At 39.8% G+C, this 23,736-nt stretch overlaps 2 protein-coding genes across 3 annotated transcripts; both read left to right on the top strand.

Annotated features, from left to right (window-relative positions):
* Window positions 1-245: 245 nt before the first annotated feature.
* gk (glycerol kinase) lies at window positions 246-16,377 on the top strand. Of its 2 annotated transcripts, XM_022210068.2 has the most exons (21): window positions 246-472; window positions 2,286-2,359; window positions 2,525-2,631; window positions 2,756-2,833; window positions 4,410-4,489; window positions 4,773-4,910; window positions 6,468-6,577; window positions 6,754-6,820; window positions 7,087-7,104; window positions 8,867-8,902; window positions 8,990-9,057; window positions 9,177-9,219; window positions 9,305-9,385; window positions 10,453-10,531; window positions 10,686-10,782; window positions 10,873-10,957; window positions 11,146-11,266; window positions 13,028-13,171; window positions 13,287-13,373; window positions 14,234-14,320; window positions 14,962-16,377. In XM_022210068.2, the coding sequence occupies exons 1-21, from the start codon at window positions 380-382 to the stop codon at window positions 14,970-14,972; spliced, it is 1,704 nt and encodes a 567-aa protein (XP_022065760.1). In that variant the 5' UTR covers window positions 246-379; the 3' UTR covers window positions 14,973-16,377. The 2 variants fall into 2 exon arrangements, with proteins under 2 accessions (XP_022065760.1, XP_022065761.1); XM_022210069.2 differs by lacking the exon at window positions 7,087-7,104.
* Window positions 16,378-16,480: 103 nt separating this feature from the next.
* nfkbiz (nuclear factor of kappa light polypeptide gene enhancer in B-cells inhibitor, zeta) lies at window positions 16,481-23,669 on the top strand. The gene is made up of 11 exons (XM_022210070.2): window positions 16,481-17,344; window positions 17,422-17,551; window positions 18,521-18,630; window positions 18,979-19,313; window positions 19,661-19,766; window positions 19,848-19,994; window positions 21,404-21,467; window positions 21,548-21,717; window positions 21,979-22,089; window positions 23,285-23,452; window positions 23,536-23,669. Exons 2-11 carry the CDS (start codon window positions 17,482-17,484, stop codon window positions 23,572-23,574), a joined length of 1,320 nt encoding a protein of 439 aa, XP_022065762.2. The 5' UTR covers window positions 16,481-17,344; window positions 17,422-17,481; the 3' UTR covers window positions 23,575-23,669.
* The last annotated feature ends 67 nt before the right edge of the window (window positions 23,670-23,736 follow it).

Raw genomic sequence — 23,736 nt, 5'->3', positions numbered from 1 at the left:
ATCCAAAAGTTTGCCAGTGCTAAATGCATACAGTTACAGTGAGGTCAGTGTAATAGCATAGCATGAACAAGCCCCAAACAAACAAATAAATACATAAAGAAAGTCAAGGTAACCAAGATAGAAAACAGCTTAACTCCTGCTCTGAATTGTCGGTATCTTACTGGAAATGTTTGGAAGAAATTACAATTTCGAAGAGGATTTGCGTTGCCGTTGCAATATTGCAACTGGTTGCGTCATCACTAAAGGCCAGAAGGAGCGTTACGTCTGAAGGCAGCGACTGGGCAACTCGACCCCCCGTCTTTGGCTGAGCTTGAGCCGCTTTGCCGGTGGTGCTAATCGGTTTCTTGCCCAGCTCCGTGCCTAAGCTCCGGGGCTGCCCATGAACGGCACCATGGCCGCGTCCTCACACCGGATAATGCTGGGGCCGCTGGTTGCTGCCATCGACCAGGGGACGAGCTCCACTCGGTTTTTGGTAAGACAAACCGTAGCAGCAGCAGCAGCAGCGACTGAGCTCAGGACAAGCTAGCAGGGTTATATTTAATATCCCAGCTCATAGTGTCCTTGGATGGACATTCCAGCTTCCGTTGTTACACCTGAACTTGTAAACGGTGACAGTGAGGGTTTTATCACAAGTCTTTTAATGTCAATAAATTACCATTGTTGCTGGTTTGTCTGAGGGTTTGTGAATCAATAGCTCCAATTATTGATGACTCCAGTTGTCCTTATAAGCCTTTAAGAGGATGGAAAGACGGTGGTCGTCCTCTGGTTGGAGCTTTCCTGCACGAAAGACGTGCATGCATTAGTTTCTTCGCCGATTTTTCTTTTGAATTTTCTGTATTGCAATATTAAGTTGACAACCTAACCAGTATTTCTGGATTTGCAGAAATATAAGTGAATGAAATAAGTTTAATGGAAATAGTCTTTGTTTGTCAGAATCGTTGTTTTCTCTTTAAAAAGAGTGTTAAATTATGAGTAATTTTATTGATGATATAAAAATGACCCTGTACCAGTTTTGATCATTTAAAGATTGTCAGTTTACATGACAATATTTACTGATTTGTGCTTCAAAGACATGATTATTTGTGGTGTTCTTTATTCTACACTTTAGTAAACTGTATACTTTATTTGCTTTTGATTGTTCAGACAAAATAAGCGGGTTGACTACCACAAAAATTAGTTTTGGAGGAATTTTTTCTCAAGAAAGGCGCCACCACTAGGCTGTATCAAGCAATTATTTTCATTGTTCTTTAATCTGTTTATTCTTTTCTCGATTGATCAATTTGTTTTTTGGTCTCTAAAATGTTACAAAATGTCCCAAAGCTGAAGATGTGTTGCTTAGTCAATAACCCAGATATTTTCCATTTTACGGTTAGAGAGGAATAAAAGAAACTAGAAAATAATTCCATCTAAGAAGCTGGAATCAGAAAATTTATCGGAAATCAGAAGATTTGTTTTGTATTAGATTTGCCAGCATTTCCTTCAGGATTAGTAAAGTATATTTTGATTTTGATTAAGTTGCGATTTCAAACAGATGTGGAAGAATTAGGCAGTTTTTATTCCAACTTGTCAGTTCTTATTCAGACATTTCAGTTATTTCCTGGCCGTGGATGATCGTTGAGAACCAAGACTTTCATTGGCATGAGTCACGTCAAACTACTGCATGACTAAGAAGACATGTGCCGACAGGTGGAAAAGTGATTTTCATTTTATTTCAGCTTCATAATTATGCAGTTAAATTGTTGCAGATTTGCAGCTCGGTCTCTCATTAATTGGACTTCCAATCCTAAAGTTACAGCGCCATCTGCGACTTCTCATTTCGTCTTAATGCCACATGACGTGTGCAGAGGTATTTTGGATTGTGATAATTGTCCTGTGAAAAGCTGATGCTGGCTTTGTATAGCTACACTGTGCTGCATTGCTGCCTCTCAGAATGTTGGTTGTCGAGTTTCCTCTCCAGTCGTTTATTGTTGAGTAAATAATTAGATGCAATTATTGCAGGTGTGCCTGAAGATAATAATATTCTTGTTATGACAACAGCTATCGCATAAACAGCTGTTGAATCTTATTGTGGGATGGCAGCAGCCTGGAGTCTTAAAAACAGGTTTAGGATTTAAAGTAAGCCGGTTTGAATCTCACAACTGCAGGGGAAATGTAAAGAAGACAGTGGAAATATGGGAAAAGGAGGCATCAAGCACTTGAGTGACTGTAGACTCTGTTAGCCCTTCATGAGCAAATGAATGATGATGTAATGTACAGCTGGCTGAAGCTATATTGTCTCTTTCAAGGTGTTTAACTCCAAAACTGCAGAGCTCCTCAGCCACCATCAAGTGGAGATCAAACAGAGCTTCCCAAAAGAAGGGTAAGAAAATAAACTTAATGAAAATCCTCCATGTCATAAAAGCGTATTCACAACTTGAACTACACGACATGCTGCTCCACTGTGGGTAGCTGCTTTCATTATGAGATGTGTCCTCCTGCCCTCTCGATTTAGAAATGTCAATATTTTTTCTGATCTCGTTTTCAGATGGGTTGAGGAAGATCCCAAAGAAATTCTGCAGTCGGTGTACGAGTGTATGGAGCGGACCTGTGAGAAACTGACACAGCTCAACATCGACATCTCAAACATTAAAGGTTTGTGCCGCCGCCTGGGCTATTAAAGCAGCCCTTTGAGCATTATTGTCAGCTATTCAGAAAAAAAGATGTTTACAAGCGTGTCAAGTGTAATCTTTGTAAAATGTTCCTTGTATTTGTGTAGCTATTGGCGTGACCAACCAAAGAGAAACCACGCTTGTTTGGGACAAAGAGACCGGGGAGCCCCTCTACAACGCAATTGGTAAAGATGTGAATTTCTGTACTGCCAGCTAGTGGCATTATGTATACATAATGTGCATTTATTCTGGAACAAATGTGATCTTTTTTGCTAGTATAAGCAGTGCCTGCGATTTGGCGAAGGCTTTGTCCAAATGGTCTCACCAATTTTTGCAAAGATATTAGGCTACGTTCAGACTGCAGGGCTTAATGCTCAATTCCGATTTTTTTTTGTAAAATCAGATTTTTTGGAAGTTCGTTCACACAACCCAAAAGGTTCCCGCATGCGCAGAAGAGGACACAACAACGACACACGCAGAGAGCGTGTTCGGTGTTTACGGAAGTAAACATGGACGCTAAAAGCATATTTATAACTTTATCGTTTTAAGGAGAAGGTCAAGAAGGAAGAGAGCCAGGATTTTGGCCCTGGCGTTTTGCGGGGCAGTGGCAGCAACGTCTGTCCAGAGAACTGTGTGGGTGTGGAGTCGCAGCCAGGAGTGGTGGGATAGTGATGTGAGAGGCTTCACAGATGCGTACTTCATTCAGAATTTTCGAATGATAAGGGCGACCTTTACGCACATATGTGAGCGCCTCTTTTTAACACTCTCACGGCTCTCACTCTTCGGGCTGCCGAAGACGTGTTTTGCTTGAACGCAGAATAGTGACGTTTGTCATGTACCGATGACATATAGGTCGGATAAATGCGACCTGGCTGTTCAGGCTGAAGTCGCATGGCAAAAGGTCCGATACGTATCGGAATTAGGACCACATATCCAAGTGGCCTGGGTCGCATTTGAAAAATCTGATCTGTGTCGTTCAGACTGTCATGAAAAGATCAGATACATGTCGCATAGGGGCCAAAAAAAAAAATCGGTTATGGGTCACTTCAGCCAGCTTATTGCTGTTTCTTCAACCACCACAATTGACATGACAAATCGCATGCTCTTTGGTACATTGTTCCTTGACCTATCTGCTGGATGCCTCGAATTCAGTAGAGAAATATTAATCTCTGTGTATCATTATTGGTCCAAAAGCATCACAGGGAGCACAAAAGACATCAGTTCATGTGCCAAAATCACAGAAATTTCCATTAAAATCATTAAAATACTGCCATGAAGACAGAGCAGACCAGTTTAACAAGACTCAGTAATGAATGTAATTCAGGGTAAACAGACGTTTTAAGTTCGGTTTTTGCTTCTAGCTTTCTTTCTTCTGAGTTTATTAAATAGCTGCAGCATCAAACAGCATGTGAGCGATTTCAAAGCGAGAGTTTCCATACGTTTACGTACATGGTTGCTGGATTTGTGGGATTTTTCAGGACTTTAGTTCTAGATTAGTCGAGTGAATCTCCAGAAAAAATAATACTTTATGGTTTGAGTCAACTAAAATCATATTTTGTGTAGTTTTTAAAGAATTGTGGTGCTTAATATTTAAATTACTCAGGTATATTCACATCATAAATATCACTATAGGGTCTTTACCTCAATGTTTAAACTTGTTCGGTTAATTTGTATAGTCGATTCCTTTTATTTGTTTTATAACTAACAGTGACTTGACATGATTTTGAGTGCTATAAAATAACTTTAATGTTTTTGTTCTAGTGTGGCTGGACCTTCGCACTCAGTCAACAGTTGAAAATCTTATTAATAAAACTCCAGGAAGGAATAAGAACCACTTGAAGGTGAGGTCCTTTCAGTTCTCTTGCCTTTGTTTCGTTTCTCGTGTTAGTTCTGTTTTTGAGGTCGAGTGCTGTTTTCAGTTTTAGGTAGAAAGGTGAAGGAGTTCTGTGTTGTGACCTGCAGTCCTGTTATGAATTTAATATACGATAAAATGACTGTTATCCGTTTTAGTTGCAATTCAACTCCATGTTTCATGTTTTCTCCCTGTCGATTTGATATTGATTAAAGAATTTTCAAATTAAAAGCATTAGTAGTAGCGTTGTTTCTGTCTTTGCCATCCTGCAGCATAAAACAGGACTCCCCATCAGCACGTACTTCAGCGCCGTGAAGCTTCGCTGGTTGATGGACAATGTAAAAGAAGTCCATGAAGCCGTCGTGTCTCACCGCGCCATGTTTGGTACCGTGGACTCCTGGCTCATCTGGGTAACTTCACACATTCTCAAATTAGCAGATCCATACACTACCAGTCAAAGGTTTGGACACACCTTCTCATTTTATGTTTTTTTCTTTATTTTCATGAATGTTTACATTGTAGATTCTCAATGAAGGCATCAAAACTATGAATGAACTCTATGTCGTAAGCAAAAAGATGTGAAATGAGTCAAAGCATATTTTAGATTCTTCAGAATAGCCACCCTTTGCTTTGATTACTGCTTTTCACACTGTTGGCATTCTCTGGATGAGCTTCATGAGGTCGTCACCTGAAATGGTTTTCCAACAGTCTTGAAGGAGATCCAGAGATGTTGAGCACTTGTTGGCCCTTTTGCCTTCACTCTGTGGTCCATCTCATCCCAAACCATCTGCAGTGAGTATAAGTCAGGTGACTGTGGAGAACATGTCATCTCCATCACCCTCCTTCTTGGTCAAATAGCCTTTACACAGCCTGGAGGAGCATTCGGAGTCATTGTCCTGTTGAAAAAATAAATGATGGTCCAACTAAACGCAAATCGCTACAGGATGTTGTGGTAGCCATGTTGGTTCATTGTGCCTTCAATTTGAAATCCCCCACACCATCACACCTCCTCCTCCATGCTTCACAGTGGGAACCATGCATGTAGAGACCATCCGTTCACCTTTTCTCTGTCGCATAAAGACACAACAGTTGGAAGCAAAGATCTCAAATTTGGGCTCATCAAACCAAAGCACAGATTTCCACTGGTCTAATGTCCATTTCTTGTGTTTCTTGGCCCAAACAAATCTCTTCTGCTTGTTGCTTTTCTTTAGAATTGGTTTCTTAGCAGCTATTTGATCATAAAGGCCTGATTGGTTCAGTCTCCTCTGAGAAGTTGAGGTAGAGATGTGTCTGCTACTAGAACTCTGTGTGGCATTTATCTGGGCTCTAATCTGAGGTGCTTATCTTCAGCAGCAGAGGTGACTATTGGTCTTCCTTACCTGGGGCGGTCCTCATGTGAGCCAGTTTTGTCGTAGTTCTTGATGGTTTTTGGGACTGCACTCGCGGATACATCCAAAGTTTTTTTTTTTCCAATTTTCCAGACTGACTGACCTTCAGTTCTTAAAGTAATGATGGATTGTCGTTTTACTTTACTTTAGCTGATTGGTTCTTGCTAAAATATGGATTCTAACAGCTGTCAAATAGAGCTGTCAACTGTGTACCTACCTGACTTCTGCACAACACAGCTGATGGTCCCAACCTCGTTAAGAAGGCAAGAAGTTCCACCAATTAACCTTGATGAGGCACACCTGTGAAGTGAAAACCATTCCAGGTGACGACCTCATGAAGCTCATCCAGAGAATGCCAAGCGTGTGCAAAGAAGTAATCAAAGCAAAGCGTGGCTACTTTGAGGAATCTAAAATATACAATATATTTTCAATTATTTCACAAGTGTTCATTTGCGACAAAAACTTTGAATGAGAAAATGTGTCCAAACTTTTGTAGATGACAGTGAAATGTGTTCTGTATGTTAAGATGGTGATAAACTGACTTCCTGTGTGTATTTTTTTGTGATGGCTGGATAACAGTGTTTGACAGGAGGCAAGTCAGGTGGAGTCCACTGCACTGATGTGACCAACGCCAGCAGAACCATGCTGTTTAATATTCACACAATGGACTGGGACACAGAACTTTGCAAGTACGACATCTGCTTTGAAATGCTTCACAGAAACTCATGCATAAACAACACTGATAATTGCATAATCGCAAAATGCAGCGCCTCATTTTTACGCGATTCAAAATTTGTTAAAGCCACAAGAAAATGTCCGGAAAGCAAAGTCTGATTAACTATGAACATGATTTATTTTTTGTCAGATATTTTGGTATTCCAATGGAGATCCTTCCCCGGGTGAGGAGTTCTTCAGAAATTTATGGCCTCATGGTAAGCATGCGCAAATCACTCGTTTTCACACAATTTCACTGTATTAAGTGTGTTATTCTAATGATTTCAACGCTGTGTCAAGTGTGACTCTAGTGTTGCTTTCAAAGAGTGGAATGTCTCATACAACAGGCTACTGATAAGATAATAGAGGTTTGTTTTGTTTTTGGGTTAGTGTGTTTTCAGACTGTTAAAGTGCATGAAGGTTGACTGAGAAATTCTTTTAGGCATTTTTTTGTGTGCCACTGTCTCTCTTCTCTCACTGGTAGAAAATATGTTCTAGCCGGGTAAGTAATACTTGCCATCACTACTCTCCTCATCATGCAACAGTAACCTGTCCTGCTCAAACAAACACGCCATCACTCAGTGCATTTCCAAGACTCACGTGGAGGCTGACGCTTCAGTACGAGGAAAGTAGCATAAACGGGTCAAATTTCTACAATATTTTGATATCGACAATGAAATCTCAGCAGTGGCAGGAAGTAACTCTGCATTTAGTCAAGTACAGTGTTAAGATAAGTGTACTTTGGGTGAATGTTTCCATTTTATGCTACTTTCACTGCACTTTCATGCCACTCCATTTAGAGGGAAGCATTCTACTCCTCTACATTTATTTGTCAGCTTTACTTTCAGAATGAAAGCGTCACAAAATGGAGAATATACCAAGCTTTTCAAAAAAAAAATCCCAATAAACATCGTTTATATCTCATTGTTAACTCTATTTCTACACATTTTTATAAATATTTAATATGGTAGTGTTCATCTCTCATAGATCATGATTAAATGAGGATAATTCACTTGTTTATCAGAAAAAATGCATTTTAATTTTTTTTTTTAAATGTGTATTGGAAGGACCTACACAAAATACAGCAGTTTTACATGACATTGGTTTTTAAAAATTTTTTATTTTACATTTAGATTTTTTTTCTTTTCATGGAGTTGATAAATTACTACGAGACATCTCTTCTGTTCAGGGTGGGTTTGCAAATATGTGAAATGAGCCACTTTCATTTTAGGAGTGAATAACACCAAGCCAAGCAGAAGAAATTTCATTCTAAAAAAATTATTTCAACTATTTTTTTAAGCTTTAAAATGGGTCAATTTGATCCACAACAGAAGAGATAAGGTTTGTTAGGAGTAGTATTGTGATCGCAACTCGTTTTCCTGCCCTCTAGTGGCCAATAACTGGTATGACAATCTAAAAAATATGTCAAATCTACAAAAAAAGACAATGTTCACATGCATGACAGTACAATTAACAAAAAGTAGCACCTTTTTGAACCCAGCGGACTAAAACATGACTGCACACGTACTTTTACGCTGCATTGGAAATGTGCTGGATGGTCCCCGTCCCCTCACTGCTTCTGTGGTGGCATGTCACCGGGCCGGTCGCCATCGACACCCTCTGCTTTCCAGTCAGGCCGTCTTCCTCGGCAACGTCCCACCACATCTCCGAAATCTCTTCACTCTTTGCCACATTTTGATTTCACTGACTTTATCTTGTCTTTTTAAAACTAAAACGATAGGAGTGAAGACATTTTAGTTTGTACGGGTGCACACTTGCCTTTTGTTTACCCTCACTGTGTTTGAGCTGTTACAGTGTGCTTTGTGTTCTAATCTTGTGGTAGAATTCAAATATGAAAATATCTTGCTGTTATTTGGCTTCATATAGTCAAATAATAACAATTCCCGTTTTGTTTTTAATGTTGTGGGTCGGGGCAAGGTTGTTTTTCACACTGATTAAAATGTTTTTCCATTGATTTTTTTTTTTGTGGAATTGGTGCTGCTGACTTGATATTTTAGGAACAAACGTACACTTGAATTATACTGAAATGTATAATTTCAAGAGTTGTGATGCTGTCAACTTACGATCAGAGGCAATAAATGTTTCTGTTCAGTTTCAAACATTTTAATCGATTGTCAGCATAGATAAACTGTAATGTCCAAGTCAAACGAGCTGTTACAACCAGAAGTCTATGAAATTATAAAATAAAGAGCCTTCAGAAACAAATGCTCGGACTGAACAGGTTTTCTTTTCTCTCATGACAGAAATCAGGGGCTCTTTCAGGTATTCCCATTTCAGGGGTGAGTTCATTTCTCTTTGCATTGTTTTGTTGTGCTTCGTTTACTTTTCAATGCCCAATTAAATCTCTGCTTTTTCTACATGAACAGTGTCTTGGGGATCAGTCGGCAGCGCTTGTCGGACAGATGTGCTTCCAAGACGGCCAGGCTAAAAACACGTAGGTGGCTCTGAGCCTTTTAAACTCGCACTGTAGTCACTTTTCATGCTTACCCTTTACAAGTATGGCTACCACTTTGTTAGAAACCGAGCTAAAAATTGCTTTTTTATTTGTTTCAGGTATGGCACTGGCTGCTTTCTGTTGAGAAACACTGGAGCCAAGGTACACTGCTTCAGACTTGTTTGAAACATATCCACGATGACATCCGTCACGCAGCATGCATTGACGTTTTTCTGTTGCTTTGCAGCCTGTAATGTCTGAACACGGTCTTCTGACTACTGTGGCGTACAAACTTGGTCGGGACAAACCAGCCTGTTATGCACTGGAGGTACAGTCATTTAAAGATACTCGCATTCTCTGGATCGGTCACTTCTTTCCTAACGTCAGAAGTTTGGGGTCACTTAGAAATGTCCCTATTTTTGAAAGAAAAGGGTTTTTTTTTGCAATGAAGATAACATTAAATGAATCAGAAATACAGTGTAGACGTTGTTAATGTGTTAAATGACTATTCTTGCTGGATTTTTAATGGAATATCTCCATAGGGGTACAGAGAAACATTTCCAGCAACCATCACTCCTGTGTTCTAATGCTACATTGTGTTAGCTAATGGCTAACTGATGATTAGAAAACCCTTATGCAATTTTATTAGCACATGAATACAAGTGAGTTTTCATGGAAAACATGAAATGGTCTGGGTGATCCCAAACTTTTGAACAGCAGTGTAATTATACAGTATTTGTTGTCTTAAAACGGTAATAATTTCATTCTGAGGGGTCATCAAAGAGCATGAGGTCCTGGCTAGTAGGCGCACATCTGTGATTTCAACGTGGCACCCAGAAGTTTTTCAAATTTCATGTTGAGAAGCTTAATTAGCGATGCGACGTGGGTCTGCAGCTACCATCAAGAGAAGAAACAGCAGTTTTTATAGTGTTCAGTGTCTGAAACTGGAGAACCAGAAGCATGCTCAGTGTTTTCTACCATGATTTAGTCCTCCAGGCTCAAAGTGTTGAAGCAGAGTTCAACTGTAATAACCTAAAACATCTGATAGAGAATATTTGGCGTAAACTAACTGAGCTGTGGCATGTGGGTGCTCCAGTGCACTGTGCTGCAATTTAACACCGTCTTGTCTCGTCCTGTTTTATTCGTCTCCTGCCGACTTTTTCCGCTTCCTCAAAAGGTTTAAAGCCGTTTTGACACCACTGCAGATGGTGCTTGACATCTTTCCATAACGATAGTTTTCAGTGTTTCGGGAGCACAAGAAAAATACTGTAATGGTTGCGGCCAAATGTAATCTGGTACAGTTTGTGTAGTTTCAGAATTTCGGCCGCAAGCAAACTTCGGATACAAGAATATCCCAGTTCACTCGTGATTTGTTTTTATGTTACTTCTGGTCAGGGTTCTGTGGCCATTGCAGGAGCTGTGGTTCGTTGGCTGCAGGACAATCTTGGAATCATCGGATCATCTGAAGAGCTTGGTACGTCCTGTTCCTCGTTATTCAAATGTTATATGCTGTATCTTTCAGGCTGCTTTCAGTTTCTAGATGAATAAACTGTATAAAACATCAGTGTTATCCTTGCAGTGGTGGGAAATGAAAGTAGGCTAATGATTTAGATTTTTTTTGTTTGCAGAGAAGCTGGCTGCATCAGTCGGTACATCCTACGGTTGTTATTTTGTTCCTGCTTTTTCGGGTCTTTATGCACCTTATTGGGAGCCCAGCGCAAGAGGGTAAGACGAAGAATCATTCTGATGTTATAGCGCCTCTTGAAATGAGTCTGACTCAGATTAACTCGATTTTAATCTCTCTCTGTGTCTCAGGATCATTTGCGGATTAACTCAGTTTACTAATAAGCGCCATCTCGCGTTTGCTGCACTGGAAGCTGTCTGCTTCCAGACTCGAGAGGTAAACGCTCCTCCTTCTAAAACTGGTCATCATCAAGCTGAGTGGAGTGTCATTCCACAAAAAAAAAAATCATCATCAATTTTTGTTATGCAGAGATTTTGCATCAAACTGTTTCTGAAGAACTTTTAAAATGCAACCTACCACGTTTTTAAGTAAAATGATTTTTTTGCACATTTCTTTGGTTGCAGATACTGGACGCTATGAATCAGGACAGCGGCATCCCACTGACTCAGCTCCAGGTAGATGGAGGAATGACGTCCAACAAGCTGCTGATGCAGCTTCAGGCCGACATCCTCTGTATCCCTGTTGGTAGGATTCCGTTTATTTCCTGTCATGTTTTTAGGTTTTCCATTGAAGGGATCGGTGCTACGCTGCAGCAGCCACTTAGTTACTTATTAAATAAATTCTGTAACAACGAGCTCATCCTGATGCCCAGTGAAACATGGAACACACTGATCTCATGTAAAGCCATTAGGGGTCACTGTTGTACTGAGGAAAAAAATATTGTGAATGGACTCTCTTTCTGTTAGAGCAGTAGCCTAGCCACACTAGACAACCCACGGCAACGAATTTAATTCTCTGCCAGGGTGGGTCTAGTTACCCTCCATAAGGCTCGAGGTTGGATGCTCCTAAAACTGGCCGAACGAATCACCATGAAGTGTAGAGTCAGAAGGCGGGCGTAACTAAGTGACGACAGAGGCGCGACGATTCTGACAGAAACAACCGGAAACAACTAGCCTAGCCGCGCTAGACAACCCACGGCAACAAATTTAATTCTCTGCCAGGGTCAACAACAAAAACGACAACAGTTGTCGAGCTCCATTAGCACCGACTCTAAATAATCTTTCTGTTAACATGTCTGTAATATACGTGAGCTTCACCCATTGACTGTATAAATAAGGCTTCACCGAACTACCGTATCCTCTGATTTCCGGCGCTCTTGGAGCCTATTCGTTGCGCTGATTGGTTGTATACCTACCCAATTGCTGCAGAGTGATTTGATAGACAACCTTTTAGCCCACCTCCCTCACTGTCGAGCGTGCCTAGACCCTTGCGTCTTCAGAGCATGGGTCTAGCGCGGCTAGGCTATTAGAGCAGGGGTGTCAAAGTCATTTTAGTTCAGGGGCCACAGTCAGCCCAATTTGATCTCAAGGGGACCGGACCAGTAAATTCACAGCATAACAGCCTATAAATAACCAAAACTCCAACATTTTCCTCTGTTTTAATGCAAAAATGTTCACATTTAAGGAATTACCTTTTTACAAAACATGATGAACAACCTGAAATTTCTTTTTTTTTTAAATGCTTTAAATTTCAGCAACATTATGCCTCAGCTTGTCATTTGTATGTTAGAACTTCCTGACCACAGAGTACATACAAGGGAACAAAACATTTAGTCACAGGTATCTGGAACTGAATGATATAGTATTTTACTTTATGATCAAAACGACGAAAGTGAAACAAAAAAAACAAGAGAAATTATTACAAAAATGAGACACAAAATTGAAAAAAAAAATGAAACAAACGACTCAAAACAAACAAAAATTTGACAAAAAGTTAGTGCGACAAAAATGGACACAAATGAGACAAAAAATGTTGCAAAGTGATTAAAAACATAAAACAAAGGACGAAAGTCAAGACAAATGACCAAAGACAAGACAAAATCTTACAAAAATGAGACACAAAACGAGAAAAGAACAACAAGCAATCTAGTATTTTACTTGATGATCACAAGAACTTGTCATGGTCTAGAAATTATTCTAAATTTATAGGTTTAAAAATTTGCAATCTGCAATTAACGTCTCTGTAGTTTTTACACTTTACAACTCGGACCGGATTGGACTCCCTCGCGGGCCGATTTTGGCCACATATTTGACACATCTGTATTAGAGAGTGTGTTGCTGAAGCCCTTTTTTCCCATAAATTTCAGTTGGGCAGTTTAAACAAACTCTCACACCATTGTCTATTCCAACGTAATTTGGTGTTCTTATAATTTCTCCTATGAACTCACTGACCTCTGCAGAAGAGTCTCTAGTACCTGTTGTTGATTGTGTCCGTTGTTGTTCTCAGTGAAGCCGTCCATGCCAGAGACCACAGCTTTGGGGGCAGCGATGGCAGCGGGAGCAGCAGAGGGCGTCAGTGTGTGGAGCCTGAACCCAGACGACCTGAGCGAAGTCACATCGGAGAAGTTCGAGCCTCAGATCAACCCTGAAGGTAGAATGAGCTGCTTGCTGTCACCGCTTGCCTGAAAAGACGCGTGATAATGTCGAGTGCTTATCAGTAGCTGCTGTTTGACCTTTCTTAAGGTGTTTTTGTGTGCGCTCAACAGAGAGTGAGTTTCGGTACGCACGCTGGAAGAGGGCGGTGCAGAAATCCATGAACTGGGAAACAACGGAGCCTGTTGGTAACGGAAACGGTAGGAAGAACCGTACTCTGATTAGAAGCAAAACCAGTCTTACAACAGACGTAAGAGATGAAACCAAGAACCATCAGAAACAAGTCAAAATATACACGACCGTTTGAAAGTTTGGGATCACCCAGGCAATTTAATGCTGGCCATGAAGACTCATACTTTTATCCGTGTTCTAACATAACTGCACAAGGGTTTTCTAAACATCAATTAGCCTTTCAACACCATAAGCTAACACAATGTAGCATTAGAACACAAGAGTGATGGTTGCTGGAAACGTTCCTCTGTACCCCTATGGAGATATTCCATTAAAAATCAGCTGTTTTCAACTAGAATAGTCATTTAGCACATTAACAGACTGGATTTGTGATTTGTTTAATGATATCTTAATTGAAAAAAAAACTGCTTTTATTTCAAAAATAAGGACATTTCTAACTGACCCAAACTTTTGAACGGTAATGTATCGTCTGCCATATTGCTTATGGTAACGATTTTTTTAATTATTTGAAGCTCTGAAGGTTTAAAACCCTGATTTTTGTTTTAGCCCACTAATAGCGTTATAGAACTCTTCCAGCTGGGACACTATTATGTGTTTTCAGCATCAGACCTGCTCCAAAAGATAATATTAACAGTTTCAGAAAGTGCCTCTGACTGGCTCCTTATTCCACATTTTAAAGCTTTTTTATTTTCATATTGCCCCATGATGAGAAATGATTGCCTTTAATGGAGTGGTTGAAGATGGTGTAAAACTCTAAATATCTCTGCACTGCAGTTAATTTCGGCGTTTTCACAGTTAGTCGCTTAAAATCACCGTTGTCGTCTTTCTCCTCTCAAACTTGCTGATGTTCCGCTCCGACGACCAAAAGGTGAACCGAGCATCTTCAGCAGCGTCCCCCTGGGCTTTTACATCATGGGCAGCATGGTGATGCTGATTGGTGCGAAATACCTTGCAGGTGAGCGTCTATTCCAGTATCAGTCAAGCAATCAATTAGGCGTGATTTAGAGACTGTTGCACAGCCGGCATGTCTTTAGGTATGTCTGCACAACATGAAGTACAATTTTCTTGTCGGAGAATTTAATAATGACGAGCAGTTCTGATGTTCGGATGTGAATCTTGGAACATAAATAATAAAATGTCAAATGCTACATATATTTATTATACACACAGAATAAGCCATGAAGATGTTTTAAATTACAAAACGCAGATCATTTGATTGATTGTTGCACTGGTTTGGTTCATGTTTTGTATGAAGATGTCTGGGTTTTGGGCTAAATACCTTATTTGATGTGTTTGTAGTTTTTTATTTCTATATTACTATTCCTAAATTTACAAAATGATCTTGGTTTATGGATAGAATCACTTCTTATACGAGTGGAAAATTTTGATGTTACTATTCTTGACCAGGAAATAGTGACACTGCCTGATTAAAGCTTCTGTCTATGAACCACCTAACTCATCAGCATGCTGCCCTCTTAGTGCCAGTTGTTCCACATTTTTAGAATCCCAAACATTCGCCACGTCACTGCTTCATGTCTGGAGGTCTTTGTTGATAATGTGACAAACCGTAACTGCTATTTTTTGCATCGACATCAGGCCACAACTAGGCTCAGACTCCTGGAGGCATTAAAGCAGAGAGTGAAGTGGACGTTCCTGGTGTCGGACCACTTGGCTCTGCTTGAACTCTTTCCTTAAAACCATTCCAGAAGAAAGACCCCTGCTGAACCTTCACTGCTGGACGACTCTGAACTGACTATTGGAACTACTTCATCATTGTTGTTGTTTTTAATCCTTCATTTTTACTTATTTTCCTGCGTGGCATACAAAACACGTCGGTACAGAAGACGTGCATTTTGACAGGCGCGTGCATGCAGTGTGTGTTTTCTACTGAGCTGATGTGATCGGAAATTCTGAGCTTATTCGTGTAGAAAATCTATCAGTGGTACTTGAAGCACGCTGTCTGATATCCAGGACTTGTTTGTCATTTCACTGTTATTCTTGAACCGTCATCTTGTGATGTTTTTGTTAAAGACCTTCCACTATGCGCGACAAAGGATTTTTTTTTAGTGCACTTTATATGTTTGTTTTGCTGTGCATTAACAAGTCGATGTATATATTTTTCTAGAATATTTGAGAGTCTGTAGTGACATCAAAAAGAAGGAAGGGAGTGTAGATGATGAACTGATGTGAGGTTTCTTTGAGGGGGAAAACATGCGATGAAGGTCAACGATGGCTGGAGTTCTGTGTTGACACAAAATGAGTTAAAAGGCACAGATGTTAATTCAACTAAGAGTACTTTCAAACTGAAGCAGCACTACATAAACCGCATACTCTGGATAAAATTACATTTTCTGACTCATACATTCACAGATTTAAGCAAAAACTTGTGCTTAATGAGTAAAATGCAAACATTTTGCTTGCATGCTTAAAGTCAATCCACAACAAAGCAGCTTTATTGCACTAAAATGACAATGTTTACTCTTTTTTTCCCCCTGAATAATTTATTGAAAGCAAAATTAAAGGGAGCTGTGTTATAGATGCATGATTTATATACTTGCTCTTTTTGCTGCTTGGTCGCAGTTTGACAAACTTCAGGAATTTCTTCTGTTGTCTTCTATGAGAATCTGAAATGAAAAGAAAAACCTGCTTGGTTATTGATGAAGTCTGCAGGCCAAACAGATGTTCTGGCTGATAATCGGTTGGTGTTTGCTCCTTGTAGTTACGCTGTTATTTATTCAATTGTCCGGTCCTGTAAAAGTAGGAAATTTCAGAGGTGTAATTCTGCAAATGGATAATTTATTGATGCATTAACAATGTGGGAAATGTCATCGTGTGCTACCAATATTCAACTTCAAAGACCTGTAACTGTGAAATGGAAAATGGTTTTTCACACTCTTTTGCTACTAACACTGCATGTTCTTCCCTTCAGCGCAACAGTGTTTGTATTCACTACGTGAAAAGTGTACAAATCTTTTCAATTCCTCGCCGTATTAAAGAGCATTTTAACCCAAACTGGGGCCTTCCAGGTGTGCTGATGTTGAAAAATGTGGGCAACAGGAGGAACTAGCAACAGCAGGGTTTAAAATGAGGAAACAAAGCGAAGTCTGTCACCACTTTTTCCATTTCTATTCATATAACTGCACATTATAAGCTCTTACTTCCAGAATGTTTAACCTGAAATAAGTCAACCAACCTAACCAGGCAGTTATTTATTCACCAGCTGTTTTGTTGTGTCACACCCGCACTATTAACTTTCCAATCATAAGTAACTTTTAAGCTTTTAAGTGCCTACAAACCTGTGTATATGTTTTTTATTTATGTAATAAGGACTTATTTCCTCAGTATAACCAGCCTGCCTCTCTCTAGCGGGGAAATCCCAACAGATCGAGCTGTTAACAAGGGAGTGGTTTGCTCAAACAACAAATTCAAATCATTCAATGCTTGCTTTCGGTTGGCTTCCCCCTGCAGAAGCTCCAGCAGCAGCGAGCCACTGAACCTGTAAGTCTGTGACAGCAAAACAAACCAGGAGTTCAGATTTTCTAGCGAACTTGGTGTCAAACATGTTGAGTTTCGTTTTAATTTGAGCATTCGTCTTTCCAACTTTACATTGCAGATGAGAGTGAATCAGCTCATTTGCATTTCAAATGATCCTCAAAATACAAAAAGCTCAAGAGACTTTAACTGATAGGCATCTTTTTTTTTTTAATATTGCTTTTAATATTCGCCGCTTTTCAAAATAAAAGGCTTCTGTCTGTTTTAGAAATTACATTTTTAACTTGATCTGCACAGGAAAAAAGAGTAGATGATATGTTGCCAGATTTACCCTTCAGGGTTGAGTTTTAGCAGTGATGAAGTGTTTAAAACTCTTCTTTGGAAATGAACAACAGTGTCACCTGAGGAGCCTGTCGACCAGGAAGTTGTGGGGCATTTTGTGCGGTCGTTGTTCCTCATTTCTGATCCTGCGGTGACGAGCAGAAAGGTGAGCCCGTCCTACATGTTCTTTACGGCGACCGCCCTGTTAATGACGGTTGTGTTGACAGGTAGTTTACTTTGCAGGTGTGGGGCAGCGGACAAGTTTCATTTGAAGTTGGCGAGTCCGTTAATGACTCGTGAAACATGCTGGATCCAAGAGGGAACGAGGGCAGACGAAGCAGCGTTTTGTCAGCTGGGAACCAGGATTATAAAGGTCAGTTTCATGATTTTGGTAACATGATAGACGCATTCAACACCTTTACAAGTAGGACAATGTAACCGTCTGGTTTCTGAACATTTGATTCCACTTGTATTCTTTTAGAGACACATGAGAACCAGAAAGTCTCTCTTGTTATTTAAATTCTACATCAAACACTTAACAACATGACTAAATTCCTTTCAAAGAAGTTTTTATGCCAAGTTTTTTGACAGTAAAACTCTCCAACATAAACAAAATGTAGACTTTTGCTTTTGATCCTTGAACTATATTGAGTAGATGATAGTTTTAGTACAATACAATGAAATGGTGTGTTTATAGTGTTGTGCTATTAACTGGTGGTAGAATTTGTTTTGGCCAAAGCTTCCAATATATTTAGACATACATTACTGTTCAAAAGTTTAGGATCGCTTAGAAATGTCCTTATTTTTGAAAGAAAGGCTTTTTTCAATGAAGATAACATTAAATGAATCAGAAATACAGTCTAGACATTGTTAATGTAATTTAATGACTATTCTAGCTGGATTTCTAATGGATTATCTACATAGGGGTGCAGAGGAACATTCACTCCTGTGTTTTAATGGTACGTTGTGTTAGGTAATGGTGTTGAAAGGCTAATTGATGATTAGAAAACCCTTTTGTAAATATGTTAGCACACGAATACAAGTGTGAGTTTTCTTGGAAAACATGAAATTGTCAGGGGGATCCCAAACTTTTGAATGGTAGTGTATAGTTCAATATAGTATCATAAGGAAAAGTCCTGATTCTGTTTATTGTTTCATATAAAATTAAAGTTTTCTCACTCTGAATGCAACATTTTATTTAGAAAAAACATGACTTGGAAAAACACCAAAGCATGACGTTGGTTCAGGGAAGTGTTTAGTCATGTTCTTAAGTGTTTCTAATGTCAACAATACGGCGTCCATTAGTGATTAATTGATAACCTTTTTTTGATTGTGCTTTCAGGCTTTCTGATGACTGATCAGAAACTGCCAGATTACGCCCAAGCTGTGTCCACCAAGAACACCGTGAAAGAACTTCTGCTGATGAAACGCCAAGCGATGGCAAATGAACAGGTATTTTCACAAGCCCAAGAACATGACAAGACAAGTTTAAGATCGGTTAATCCCAAATTTATGATAGGGTTTGGATTCCCTGGAAAATGTTGCAATCGGCATCTTCACATGTCGCGAGAAAAAGCAACACAGGGAAGTTCTGGCCTTTCCTTCGTTAAGGGACAAACTTTGAGTTCCTTCAGTATGAGGAAGAACTGATACGAAATTGAGAGCAAAGTACAAGTCGTGAAGATTAATATGCAGATCATGTGGGTGTTTTTATTACAAGCCAGACTACATTCACATACCAGCACAGACTGACTAATGTGTTGACTAAAAGCTGACAGTTCTGAATTGATTCTCTTTTAGAAATGGAACTGTTCACAAGACAACAACTTGGAGCCCGAATTGATATATCCAAAAGTTGAACCTTTCACCTGCAACGTGAGTCCTCATCTGTTCAACCCTCCAGCACCGCCAAACCCAAATCCCACCATCGAGTTTCCTCCTGCACCTCCTCAAACTGTTGAAAAGACTCCACAACAAACACTCTTCCCAATGCAATATCCAGCTCTGCAGGGACAACCGGCTCCGACTGCTGGAGTCAAAATCAATTTATTTCAGTGGCAGATTCAGCGTGAAACCCAGAAAGTTGGAGGATTTTCTGCTGAGCAGCTGAACACTCAAGATGCAGATGGTGACACGTATGTATGCAGGAACAAAGTCATCTTTTAGACTCCTGGTTTCCAATCTAGACGCTTGTATTACTGAGGTTATATTCAACAGGTGAGGAGAGGAGCAGTGTAGGATTATAACATGGCATGATGCAGATTATTAGTAACATCAAAACCACACAAAAACGAAAATAATGCAGCCAGAATGTGTAAAACTTTAACATATTTAGCTATGAAGGGAATGCATAAATAAAATGTTCAGCTTTGGATTATCCAAATCTTAGTAACTTCAATGTAAACCTAAACATTGAAATATTTATATCAATTTTACCCCAACATATTTACTCTAACTGGCCCTTTTCTGTTCCTACTGTCAGGTTTCTTCACATAGCGGTGGCTCAAGGCAAACGGGCTCTCGCTTATGTGCTTGCTGCAAAGATGGCTGGATGTGGCGTCCTGGATGTCAAAGAACACAACGGGCAGGTACAAACACTCATCAGTGTACACTCGTACTTTTAAATTGACACGGACAGTCTCTCCAGTTGTTGTGATCTTTGTGCACAGACAGCTCTGCAGATCGCTGCTACCATCGATCACCGCCTAATCGTCCAGGACCTGCTTTCACACGGAGCCCAGATCAACACCAGAGACCTGTGGGGTCGATCTCCGTTACACGTGTGCGCTGAAAAGGGCCACGTCTTGAGTCTTCAGGTAAGGACTGACAGGAAATGCAACAGCAAAGCTATAATTTAATGCTACCATCAATTTAGCACCAAATTATATGATAATAGAGTCCTTTTTTAGTTGCCTGCAAGAGTCATTCCAGACTTTTGAGTGCTTTTTATTCAGTGTTTTTGCTCTTAGTTCTTTATAAATCTTTCTAATATGTTGCTGGATTTTGAGTTTGTTTTTAATGAGACAACTGTTGTTGCTGTTGAGTTCAGCTAATAGTGTTTTAATCTTACTATATGCTACTAGTTCAGACCTGAATCCACAGCTTGAATTCATAGATTTTAGGAGCTTTACATTCAAAACGGTTTAGGGCGATGTAATAAAATCTATTTAACTTGCACTTAAATGTTAAACAGGCAGTTTTATAAAGTTTCCACACAACTAAGCCTTTGTACGGACATGATTTAATCACATTTTCTGTAATGAATGTAATCCAAACCCATAATGAGGAGAGGATAAGCTTTTCTACAGGCAGCCTCATGAAGTTCAAACCAATGTCCACCAACTCTAACTTCTACCTGAGGCATCCACCAACACTTTGAATGTACTAAACAAAACATCAAGCTTTGATTTTAATAGCAGTTCAAAGGTTTTTTCTTGCTTAAAGTTTTCAGTTTGAAGTTTTTCTGCTTGACGTCAGGCTTTATCCAGTCCACCAGTCCATCTTTTTTCAAACTGAAACACCGAGCTGTGTGGACGGCAACATTCAAATGTCAAAAGGTCACAATAAGGATATGAAATTTGGATATTTAAGAGTCCAAAAACCCTTGTGTAAATAACATAGGATCTGAATTGGACTTGTCATTGTATTCGAGCCATTTTGAGTGTCTGCAAAACAACCCGCTCACAATGCCGCTACTGTTGGTGAAATGAAGCTTATCTCAGCTGTTAATTTGTAACCGTGTAATGTCACAGTTGATGTGAAACACTCAGCCTCTTATGTTAGTTTATCTGATGCTTTTGTGCCAAAAATCTTTGACTCATGTTACATTTGCTCCCAACAGAGCACAACACAAAACAACTGCACTCAAAATGGGGTTAGGGCGATAGTGACTCCGCTACCACCCGCTGAATCTATCAAAAGGATAAAGCAACTAAAACGCAGCTTAGCACTAGTTTTGTGAAGGGTTGTTTGAAGAAAATAAACAGAAGCAAGGAATACTTGATTCTCACACTCGGTATTCCCATAGAAAGTCAGCTGATGGTTCTACTCCCCAACTTCTACAATCGTCAAAAACCTCTTTATATCCTTATATATTCTCCTCGTCTACATGTTTTACCACCTAGAGTTGGAAAACATAAATGGAATAATAAAATGTCTTTTTCTGTACTATATGTTAAATTTTCTTGCCTGTTTTGTTGTCTTATTTTTACCCTTATTTGCACAGAGCATCTGGAGGCACTTTGCAGCCGGCGGGCAGCAAGTAGATGTCGAAATGTTCAACTACGATGGTGAGTTTGTTCTCTTTAACCGGAAACGTGGTGATGCTAATGTGAAACACATTTTGTAATCATGTTGTGCTTTTCTGCAGGTTTGACAGCACTTCATGCGGCCGTCCTGTCCCACAACGCCGCTGTTAAAGAGACGAGGAAAGCGGAAGATTCGTGTTCGTACATGGTGGCGGAGAGAGTGCAGAGGAGGCAGATGTTGGTGGAATGTATTAAGATTCTGCTGCACATGGGCGCCTCCTATGGGACAAAGGTAGTTATTACATCTCCTAGGCGGCATTTCAGTAGATGTGGTTCACAAGTACCGTAAACAGCTTGACTTTCCTCACGTCATCGACAAAATAGACAATAAAATAATGCCACTAATTGTAAAATCACATATTTTTAGTTGTTGTGATAGAAACAGTGGTTTTAATTCCCTCTTAGCTGACGTGTTGCAACACTATTATCGCCTAGAAAGATGTTGGAAGCAGCAAAATTGACAAAACATGTTTTATTGTGTTTATTTCTGCAGGATCTGAAAAGTGGACGGACTTGTCTTCACATGGCTTCCGAGGAGGGAAACGTGGAGCTGTTGAGCATTTTCCTTGATCAGCCAATATCGCTGTCGACTGTAAATGTCAAGGTATGTTTCTTTGTTGTCATAATGTCATCAGGTTTTATTCCATCTCATATCTTAAGGGGGGTTCTGTTTGACCAGCTCTGATTTGCTTGTTTTTTTAATCATAAATTATAGATATTTAAAATATCGGCTAAATTTTAAATTGGCAAATCAAATTCTTAGCTGACAGGAGTGGCACCCGGTGTGGTCTTCTCTTGATTCCCAAAAGAATAAAGCCAGCCATTCATTCGGAATTCCAGTTAGGGAAATCGGGATCTCATGTTTGGATGATGGGGATGGCATTCCAAACACTGTGGGGCTGGAATGGATCAGCTTAGACTGTGGAAAAGGACATGACTTGTGAGGCTCAAAGGGGATACAGTCTGTATATTTTTTCTTACTGCTTGTCTTCTTCAGGGCTGTTGTGTGTTCAGAGATGGTATTCTGCATTCCTTAGTTGCAACCAGTGGCTACTTGAGTTACTTTTATCTTTCTATCATCTCCAACCAGTGGCCAGTTCCTCTCTGACCTCTCACATTAACAAGGCATTTTGATCCACACAACTGCCGCTCACTGGAGATTTTCTCTTTTTTTGGACCATTCTCTGTAAACCCTAGAGATGGCTGTGTGTGAAAATGCCAGCAGATCAGCAGTTTCTGAAATACTTAGACCAGCTTGTCTCACACCAACAATCAAAGTCACTTAAATTCTCTTTTGTCCACATACAGATGGTCAGTTTGAACTTCAGCAGGTTGTCTTGACCATATCGACATTCCTAAATGCATTGAGTTGCAGCCATGTGATTGGCTGATTAGCTTTTTGTGTTAGCAAGCAATTCAACAGTTGTACCTATAAAGTGGCTGGTGAGTGTATATTAAATGGCAATTTCATGCACTATGTGAGCAACACTTTAGAGGTAAATTTATTCTCATGATCATCTTCCAATCGGATTGAAAACGTGAGCACGTCTATCTTTGTAGTGCTAAAAATAGGTGGACAGACAATTTTTGGAAAAGAAAAGCTATCTCAGGAAGTATTAAATATATCATGCTAACTTTTTCACAACTATCCATACTGTATCACATAGTTGAACAAAAATAGTTCCAAAAATGTGGAGATACTTGATGGAATTACCCATCAAGTATTAAGATATTTGACTTCGTGTATATTTTTACAACCTGTACTCAGACTGCATGGAATATATGATTCTGTGTTTCAGACGTTCAGTGGAAACACGGCCCTGCACATCGTCAGCTCTCTGCAAAACAACCCGACTCAAGCTGAAGCAGTGAAGCTGCTGATGAGGAAAGGAGCCGATCCAGGGATCAGGAACTTGGAAAACGAGCTGCCGTGTCAGCTGGTGTCTGAAGGACTCCTTGGTGAAAAGGTACCGAGCGAAAGGAAACAATGACAACTTTGTGCTGCTACTGAATTTAACAGTGGATGTAAAAGCTGTTCTTGTTTCTGCAGGTGCGGAAGATCCTCAAAGGGAAACTCTTTCATGCTTAAAGAACACTGTCAGTTAGACGGTCAACTCTACAAAGACATTTGCTCTAACAAGGCAGATGAAGGTTGTTTCAGTGAAACAAGATGTTCATTACTATGTAGTGTACTACTGTTAACTCTCAATCTCTTAAACTACTTTATTTTTCTTTACACTCAGTCAAAATT

This window comes from Acanthochromis polyacanthus, chromosome 22, assembly GCF_021347895.1.
Source record: "Acanthochromis polyacanthus isolate Apoly-LR-REF ecotype Palm Island chromosome 22, KAUST_Apoly_ChrSc, whole genome shotgun sequence".
NCBI classification, from domain to species: domain Eukaryota; kingdom Metazoa; phylum Chordata; class Actinopteri; family Pomacentridae; genus Acanthochromis; species Acanthochromis polyacanthus.
Note: the sequence above shows the minus strand (reverse complement) of the source record. Positions and strands in the feature narration are given on the sequence as shown.

Bases quoted from the DNA above. Each gene is read 5' to 3' on its own strand.
- nfkbiz (XM_022210070.2), top strand. From the start codon at position 17,482: ATGCTGGATCCAAGAGGGAACGAGGGCAGACGAAGCAGCGTTTTGTCA. The intron at 21,468-21,547 runs GTGAGTTTGTTC...GCTTTTCTGCAG, and splicing joins CGAAATGTTCAACTACGATG to GTTTGACAGCACTTCATGCG. The intron at 23,453-23,535 runs GTACCGAGCGAA...TTGTTTCTGCAG, and splicing joins AAGGACTCCTTGGTGAAAAG to GTGCGGAAGATCCTCAAAGG.
- gk (XM_022210068.2), top strand. From the start codon at position 380: ATGAACGGCACCATGGCCGCGTCCTCACACCGGATAATGCTGGGGCCG. The intron at 2,360-2,524 runs GTAAGAAAATAA...TCTCGTTTTCAG, and splicing joins CAGAGCTTCCCAAAAGAAGG to ATGGGTTGAGGAAGATCCCA. The intron at 10,532-10,685 runs GTACGTCCTGTT...TTTTGTTTGCAG, and splicing joins CGGATCATCTGAAGAGCTTG to AGAAGCTGGCTGCATCAGTC.